The following is a 10,083-nucleotide window of genomic DNA, read 5'->3' as shown; positions in this document are numbered from 1 at the left end:
TGTCAAATCGATACCATTCAAGAGACCTACAAGCATGAGTAGATGAAATAAAATATTAAATACAAATAAAAAAAATAATTTAAAAAAAAAATAAAAATAAAATAAAACTAAAATGAACACAAAAAGGTTTTCAACGCCAAATAAATTCCGAGAAATTCACACATGTCTTTGTATTGGCTGAAGCTGGAGTATATACCCGTACCAAAAAAATAAAAGAAATGATTATAAAAATATTGTCAACATGATCATTAAATGGTTTGAGCCTTGAGCTACAAATATTTATGGTCTTGTGAACCAAAGTATTAACAGAAACCCATTTTTAACAAGAAAAAGACGCGAAGAGTTAAGAAGAAAAATGCATTGGAATGTTGAAAAAGTAATCAGAAATTTCATACCCAAGCAATATACCTACGTAAGCAACACCAAATCATGACTGATAAAATCGTTTAGGTTTGAGATAATCAAGGAAGATTAAAATTTAAATTTACCCTAAATAGAATATAAAATTAAAAAGAAAAAATATTGTTTTAGAATTTTAGAATCTGTTAAATAGTTACGTATTTCTCAAGAAAATATTGATACTGTTAAATGTACAAAAAATATGTAGTAGGAGTCATTATTCAGTGTTACTTGTATCTAAAATCAAAAGAAAAACCTATTTTAATGACACAAAAAAATTAAATTTTTTTTGAATAGATTTTACTGAATAAAGTTTATTTAAAATTAGTACGTACAAGGTTTAAATCAATATCCCTTTGCACACATTGATATTTTTATGTCCTTTATGTTCTTCGTAGTATGAATAAAGACTATATTAATTTGATCAGGATGTTTGTAAGTGTAGTGAAGGAGTTGTTCGAAAACCGTAAAGCCGTAAACTTTAACAGACGTATCGATTTTGCCATCACTCAACTATGTCATCTGCCATCTATCTGCCACAATTTACACACTTACTGACAGTGTTAATAGCCTTGGTTGGTTGGTTGCAATGGCAGGCCATCAGATAACTTTCGATATGCCTAAATTAGCCGCTTTGCTATCACATTGTTTTTAAAAATCTCTGAGAAAATAACACAGACTAAATCCAAACCGTCGAATTTAGATCACTTCATCAGTCTTTCGTTTTTAACGACGAACAGTCTGATAAGCTGTCAAAGAAACACCTCCCTAAAGACCTATTTCTTCTGGATGGCAAAGCCAAGTATTCACAGAGAAAGTATTTAATAATTTAGTTTTCCTGTAGGTTTTCACAACTTCAGTAGTGAGAATTATGAGAAATGCACAGTTTCTCTGTGGATTCCTATGCACCAATGACTACGAAGAACTACAGTAAACCTTGCAGTATTCATGCGATCCCTTTTAATAAGTTCCGAAGATCTAGTTTTTTAATAGCCGTGAATACGCTGAAATAATTTTTGAGTACTAATCTTAACTAAAGTAATATTTCTGAGTATAACTGGATTGTATCAGTGGTTATGTGTGTAAGTGCATTGCGACAAGGTTTTCTAAATTTGCATTTAAATTCAGGTGCAATTCATGTTATTAACTTTTTAATATAAAATCCTTTAGTTGAGTACTCTTTTCCCAAAAATGCTCGAAGTTCTTTAACTAATCTAACAGTGTGTAGTATAGTGAGAAGATTCTTAAAGTCTTTCTTTACCGCAGATGTGACCTTCTACATTTGATGAGAACATTTGTAGAGCGAGCAAAAATTTTATTATTTTATAAAGCCATATCAGGTGAATAAATAGAACTCCATTTTAAATGCAACAAATTAGTTTAAGTTTATATTGTGTTGGTGGTATGAAACCTTTCTTTCAACCTTTCCAAACGCGGACATTATATGTTAATTACGAACTTCAATTCATCCAATGAAATTGTAAGATATACTGCCTCAATTATTATGCGATTGTTTTCAAAATAGTAAATCAGCAGCACGTCATTGTCATTTCAATGAACTGTATTCCTAATGTTCCCGGTCGACAACATCATCTATGCCTTCTTCAAGGCTCATTTATTTCTTTGATAATTAATCCATTGAGGCTTATGAGATGTACTGTTCTATTCCTAGAGAGAGTCTCCTTAGCTAAACAGAGCTTAACGACTATCTAATATCATTTAATGATGATTTTCCGATGTATTGGTCAGCGGTGACAGTGGCGGCAATTTTTGGCCATACATAACCATTCTCTAAGTTGGTACCATTCACTTTTTTACTACTGTATATGGCGGTGTTAAGTTCCCGTAAATTTCATCTCATTTTGAACACGGTATTGTATCACAATACAGTATAAGATTTCTTCTATTTTCGTAAAAACTTAAAGTCGGTCGTTAAAAAAAAAATTATTATATTTAGATAGATTATTGAATAGATTTATAATGTTATATTTTATATAATAAATAATTAAAAATTATATATATATTATATATGTAATATTCAAATATGTTGCCTCGTATATTTTTGATTTTAAATATAAAATACTCCTTTTATTTAAATTTACTCTGGTATATTTCCATTTACTAAAGATACTGCCCAGTTTTTGCATCTTTGATATATTATCGTTTTTTTATTTTAATTTATTATATTTGTGACTTAAGTAGAGAACATGAATTTGTCTCTAATGAATTACTTTTATTACTGTTATTTATTATTATTTTTATTGCTATTGTTATTGTTATTGTTAGTATCATATGCGACTATTAACATTAACAGGAACAACAAAAACAATAACAAAAAAGTTCAATTAAAATTTGTTCTGTCGTTGTTTTCAATGAAATTTATTTTAATTTTCTGCAATTATAGTGAAAATTTATTGGCAATATTTCACTTTGTGGTTTGTTACTGTGTATCTTTTAAAGGTGAATGTACGATTTATCTTTTTTAAAAAAATATTAACAAGTTTTTTATTTGTTATTTTTTAATTAATTTATTTTGTGCAAAATATAATATCTTTATAAGTTTGCTTTGTGTCTAGAATATATTACGTACATCTGCGATATACCACAGTTTTAAAGAACTATCTTCCTTTGTATCATTTATTAACATTTAATAGTTTATAATTGTTATTCACTGATGACGATTTTTTTAATTAAGATTCTACTTCCTGACAGAATTCAAAATTTATTCAACAGTATTTAAAATATTATAAAGATTCTTCTCATTGTCTTATTCTCAGTTTAAATGCAATATATATTAAAACAACAGACATGCATAGTGATCTAAGGATCGACTCAGTAAAAAAATATATCAAGGTCAGAGCCCTAAAATTATTTACAAAAGTCGATAACTTGCCCAACCCCGCTCTAACAAAGCTTTAGTCCACCCTTAGGACGCACAGGATGATATGCTGACCTACAGTCCGTCACCGTCGATAATAATTCTAGTATAGTTAAAGCTTAATGTGGGGTACGGAAAAGTCATCCAGCTACAAAAGACGACAACAACAACAACAACAACAAATTAAATGTCACTTTTTCAAAAAATAAAAAGATTCATTCATAGGTTTCTTTAGTAATTAATGTTTACAAATGAAATTAATATATAGTTTGGATCCTATGATAAAAACTCTTAAAAAGCTATGATAAAAGAGGTAGAAGTTTGACATTTGAATATAAATTAATAAGGAAAAGATTTAAAATAAAAATTGCGGTTGACTTGATCCAAAATATATTTGCAGATTAGAGTACGAATTATGGATCATGTTATTGTAATAGTAATTTAACCAAGCAGTCGTCTTACAAAAATCTTTACTGTGGAATTACATGTATAAAAAATTCTTTTTAATATTTTTGTATTAAAAGTGTTTTTTACAGAATTTAATTCGCAATTATATACCTCAATCACCAGACAAAGATCTGATGACTACAATGGGCTATAATGGGTTGGTCAGCCTACATGTGCATTTGTATGAGCAAGCAGCAATGACGGTATCATAAAATGATATAATGACACTGGAAGTTTTTGAGATACAAGTTATTCGGAAGTCTTTTGGTCCCCTATGAGCTGGTGGTGAATTCCGCATCCGATAGAGCTACAAGCTCTATGTCATCATATAATATAGTGCGTTCAGCATTATATCTTATGAAATAAATTTTTTTTATTAAGTTCGTTTGAATCGAAGAGAATGAACAGTCTATATTGTCTTGATTTTGCTCTTCTAAAAGCGAAATATTCTCTCTTCTGGCTGTTCTATTTACTTTTGTTTTACTATACACATTGGAAACACTTTAACTTATTACCAATTATAATGGCTGACATGCTTAATGGATTTTTTGAGTACATTTTGAATATGTTTTTGCCATGTATAACTCTTTAATTTTTCCGGTTTCATTTCCGGTGTTTTCATAGACCTTTCGTTTGTTCAAATCTTGTTACGGTGACTTAGTTTCTTACCCGATAATGTTCTTGTCTATCATTGTTTAGCATTACAGTTTGGAATATAATGTACTTTTATTTCATCACGCAGTTCTATACTTACATGTCAAGCACAATTGTGATTACTGATTTTAAGAACCCTGTTTTATCATTATATCTTTTAGTATATTTATATTTTACATTTTATATTACATGTTACATATAATATTATATATCATATTATATATTTATTGTAACATATGTATATATATATATATATATGTTGTTAGAGTTTAGTATAAACGCAAGTTGGGTTTTTGAGCTGCACTACCTATTTTTTAATAGCAATTACGCCAATTTTAAGGGAGGTCTAGATTCAACTAGGATCGTTGCGTCATTAATAATGATGCTTAGTTTAATAGTTCATAATAGTTGATTTTTATTCAATCATAAAAATCTGACATTGTGGTTTTATATATATTAAGATAATATATAATATTATGTATTTAATTGAAAGTATGAACTAGTCATAGTAAAAATAGTGATATTTCTGTTAATAAAAATGTGGTGTTAGCTGCAGTTATTATTATTCGTTGTTTATTTTAAATTATAATCCACTATAGTCAACAGTCCTGATTTTATGTACATATATGAAAATGTTTTGCTATCTACTCGTACTTCGAAGAAACAAATTATTTTCGAATAGACGAAAAATGCATTAAAATCATGAAATAATAATGATAAAAGGATAATGGAATACAACAACTGACAGTGAATATAACAAATTATACCTAAACATGAAAATACACCAACATAAAATATAAAAAACAAATGATATTGATTACGAGTATCTAATAAAGTTGAGAAAATAAATGAAAGACTCTCAAACAAAGCACTGGTGGAGGAACTGTGGAGCTGGCCACAAAAAAAAAAAAATATCACATTTCACGCTCAATAACAGAAACGACAACGCAGCATTATTTCAGCGAATTAAAAGTATTATTGTCCGTCCGTCTATCTGCTATGCAATGTATTTTACAATGTATTTCACGCATGCCAAATCGTCACGGTGTAGTACGGCAAGTGCGACCATTCTCAGGAATACAAAGAGTAACTGCAGCATCCTCAGTGCAAGGCAGATACACAGACGGGCAGGCAGGCAGGCAGGCTAGCAATCTTTTTGACTCATGTGAAACATCAGGTGAAGCTGATTATGCGCCCAACCATGAGGCAGCATAATAGTTGCATAGTTACTTAACGGCTATAAAGGAGTGCGGGTGTAATGCAAACATAAAAACTGCACGTGACCAGCGCCAGTAAATAACTGGTGGCATTTCATGCCAGATACGGCACGTTTAATTCCGAAACCAAGCGGTAAGGCATACCAAACACATTTGACAAATTATGTGCCCATACAGCGCACATGCCAGCATCATCACTCCCACTCCCAATCCCACTTGCTTCTGCTACTTACAATTTGGCTTCCAGTTTTCTTTAGTAGGAATTTTCAATTACGACTCCTTTTGGATGTGTGCCGCAAATACTCGGTTTTTGAACCTTTGTACAAATAATGCGGCCTCAAGAAACTTTTCATGCAAACCAAAAGTCAATCGAAACGGGGAGTTCACCAGCGGTAAATACTTTTGCAAATCCAGTACTTAGAAGTCACGTGTGGCTTTAGTTTGTTTCTTAAACCAAATTTTTATTTTTATTTTTATTTAAATTTTAATTTTCATTTAAATATTTTTTTCCATTTTTAAAACGACATTTGTTGACATTTGTTGTGTTCGCTTGTGTCAAAGTTTTGTTTTACAATTCATAGCTCGAAGCGTTAAAAACTTTTATTATCCTGTGAGTGACATTTATACGTATTACCAACCGAAGTTTTTTTGTTGCCTTGTATTTCAGTTGACAAAAGGCTTTTTGTCAACCAACTTGCTTCCTTAAAAATTTGTGGTTTTAATTGTTTTCTAATGACATCAAAATTAGTTGGTATGAATATCCTTTTGTTTAATCCTTCGGGCAACGTTTCACTTTTGTAAAATTTGTCTGTGACAATAGTTTTTTGATCCTTTGTCTTAGTAGGGATTAATTTCAATAGCAGATTGTCGTTTATATTTTTGTACCTTTTAAATTCAACAAGAACTTAAATTATTTGAATTACTTCAATCGAAACAAGAATACATACATACATACAGGGGCTAAATTTCAATAAAATAATTAAAATTTTTGTTCTTGTTGTTGAATTACTGTGCGAGCCCTTCTATTTTAAAGATACATACATTTAATAAAAATAAATTAAAATTATGTGCAAGTTAATATAAGTTTTTATAATTCAATTACCTATAAATATTTTTTTTTTTTGAAATATAATACTAATAAAATATATATACATTATTGGTAGTTATTTTGTACATTATCCTCATGATTGAGGTGTCTATATATGGTAACTTGAAAGGAAATCAGTCCTCATAAGCACTAGTATCCTAGTATAACTTTTTTTATAATTGGTACTAATCAACAGAAAGCATTCAGCTCGTCTAATGAAGAATATCACGGGTGGAGGGATTATGTCAATATAAAACAATTTATATGTCAAATCATATAAAACACCTGTTAATTTCGGGGTAAGCATGCTACTCTGTTAAAATATCTAGATTGTTATAAATTACTCTCAAGTGTTATACATTAATCTCAAGTGTTATACAGATTTATCAATCGAAAGTCAAAAATGCACTAACTGAATCTTGAATAAAAAAGTTACCCCAGACTTACCACTAGAAAACGCCATAGATATTTCCTTTTGATATATAATTTAAACAAATATCTTTAATTAAAAATGAAGACGGCTTACCAAAAAAAAGACTCAATACTAAAATTTATTCGAAAAAATTCTTTAGAGCCGAAGAAACACTTTGAATCCATGAACGGGATACAATAAATCTGCAGGTCATAGTGCAAAACCTCATGACTTAAATCGGCAAAATCGGTATAATCTAAAAATCAAAAGTATAGTAGTTCATTGAAATACTTAAGCAGTACGTTCAAGAGGGTGATACTTACATTGCTACTTAACTATTTGTACAGATACAGTTGTAGGCGCCCTTACAAATACATAAGATTAATCATAGACTTCCAAAACCAGAAAAATGTAAAGCCACACTGGTTCGTGCAGATTGAATACCATAGATAGCACCCAGCATACCTATAGTTTATATGGTTTGGGCTTGTAAGTAGTTCCTATGAAGAATAGCAGTTTATCGAAAGCCTTGATGAGTACTTCTAGCAGTGTAATTATTTAATAGATATTTAACTACTTACATAGATACATGGTGTCCCTACAAATATATATACATAAAATGTATATAGTATCAGAAGCATCGTGTAGATGAATTAAATCTACAATTGGGTTTCAATTTAGAGAATTGTAAAGCTGAACCGGTCCTTTTGAAGTTCAATGCAAATTGAATACCATCGATGACCAAGCAGGCAGCAAAACTACCCAATTTTGTAGGTGTCTAGTAGGTACTGAGTGTTATAGTAGTTAACTGAGCGCCTTGAGGATACTTTCAAGAAGTCAATGCTTTGATTGCTGCTTTAGCTACCAGTATAGATACATATGTAATTTTGTCCTTATAAATATATATATATTTATACATTATATATATTTGTGTATGTATATATATTTTTTTTTCAATTTTGAATGTGTTTCTCTACCTGTTGCTCTTAGCAACGTTTTTTTATATATTTTATCTTCGGCTACAGGTCACCTTTTTTAAATTAAATGTTTGTTTAATATTTTTTTATAATATATTCTATATTTCGATTTTCCTTGAGAGTCATCACCAGGATAAGAACTCTGCAATAAATAAACATTAATAAATATTAATAAAATATAATGTGTATTAATTCGTCATGTTATTAGTTCTGTTGTCCATATTGCATTCCATAATATTTTTTCTATGTCAGTTATTATCAGCTTCCTTATAAAAATTTCTTTCTGGTAAGAAATAAGAGTATTATTCAAAAAAAAAAAAATACAATTTTTTTATTTTAAAAGATCAAAATTTAATTTTATTAGCCTTTAAAATGAATCTGTTTTTGTTTTTTAATTTATATATTAACAAACGTATTACTAGTAAATATTAAAATGTTTAACTTTAAGTTAAAATTTAAGCAAAATAATACATTTTATGTTTTGAATATATATATAAAATATTTTGTTTTTTTTTTTCTGCATATTATATTGCACCAATAATAATTTATTAAATTAATATTATTTTTTTTAATTTAGTATTGACATACCAAATAACACCAAATCATTTTCCATGCATCAAATGCCTATAGATATATTATCGTATACCTTCATGTACTTCTAAAGTCAAAAATTACAATTTTAAAATGCAATATTAGTAATATTATTTCAATATTACTTAATTATTAATAAATTTTAATATGAAAAAAACCAAGGTAATGCCCGTGATCTTAAATCAAAATTTGAAGAAGTTAGAATTAATTACTTCTTGACATTCCGTTTAATTTTTTTATATCATATGAATTATTATTTATTTATGTCTGAATTTTCTTATAACATTTTGTTTAAATTTTTTTTTTTTGTTGTATATTTTTGTATCTCATTTGATCCTTTACTTATGTTATTACTAGCGATATAAGGATTATGGTTTTTTTTTTTGTGTATTTCATATGAGTATTTTTCATATCAGAATAAAAATCTCAATTTTTTGCTATTAATAATTTGAAGTTTTTTGTGTCTTTTCGCACATCTTTTACAGTTTTTGTTGGCATTTATATTTTTTAATCTTTTTTTCACATTTAATCTTACTCATGTTCAGATTACTTGCATCTGGCTTGTATGCAACGGCTTTTAACAGCCACGCTGGCGCGTATACTCTTATATATCCTTATCAAAATATCCTGCTAACTAAATCTTCATTGTTAGTAAACAATTAGAAAAAAAGGAAAAAAAAAATTATTAAAAAAAAAAAATCTGTTATCTAAAAAACAAACATTGAACAGCACCTTCAGTTACACTCCACACATTGTTCGGCTAATTTTCTTTAGTATTTTTTGAATTTTTTCATATTTTTTTTTTAAAGAAATATTTTGGTTTTATAGAACTTCTTTAATTTTACAATTTTTCAAATGCATTTGCATTGGTCAGCATTTCGCGTGTTAAACGCCAAACTTGCTTCGCAGCCTGTTCCAGTGCGCTTGGAGATTTACCTTTAAACATATCTAAACTTGGCAGAAAATAGTGTGGACAACGACGGTATTGTAAACATGAGATTAATTGCAAGAAGATGCCATTAAGACGATCAGCTATGGATGCCTCTTCCCATTCATAGTCACGCGGATGTTTCTCACATTCATAAAGCAAGAGATTCTTCAAGTGATAAGCTGTGATTGGATTGCCGGGCAGATCAAGGTGACGATCTCTAAGTGTCTTTAAAATACTTAAACAACGACGCCGGCAGCCACCTTAAGCACAAAAATAATGAAAGTGCTAATGCCACATTTAGGGAAATAAACAAACAATTTGCACTTACCTTGCAACAAACGATTTTCAGCTTCAAAGAAACTCAATACCCAAGCATCGCCCTCCATGCTGGCTGCATTATTATTCTTATTTTGCAAAATGATGCTCTCCTTCGACAATAGATCGAATCCTTCTGTCTTCACTTCGGCAACAATATTTGGATGTGGCCATG

General features: G+C 29.3%; 1 protein-coding gene across 1 annotated transcript; it reads right to left on the bottom strand.

Annotated features, from left to right (window-relative positions):
• Nucleotides 1–8,793: 8,793 nt before the first annotated feature.
• LOC119668028 (protein mab-21-like) lies at nt 8,794–10,075 on the bottom strand. Its single transcript, XM_038077396.1, has 2 exons — nt 9,922–10,075; nt 8,794–9,853 (listed from the first exon to the last, which is right to left on the bottom strand). Exons 1-2 carry the CDS (start codon nt 9,977–9,979, stop codon nt 9,504–9,506), a joined length of 408 nt encoding a protein of 135 aa, XP_037933324.1. The 5' UTR covers nt 9,980–10,075; the 3' UTR covers nt 8,794–9,503.
• Between the last annotated feature and the right edge of the window lie 8 nt (nt 10,076–10,083).

The sequence above is a fragment of the Teleopsis dalmanni genome, chromosome 1 (assembly GCF_002237135.1).
Source record: "Teleopsis dalmanni isolate 2A chromosome 1, ASM223713v2, whole genome shotgun sequence".
NCBI lineage: Eukaryota > Metazoa > Arthropoda > Insecta > Diptera > Diopsidae > Teleopsis > Teleopsis dalmanni.
The sequence above is the reverse complement of the archived record's forward strand: the minus strand, read 5'-3'. Positions and strand labels throughout refer to the sequence as shown.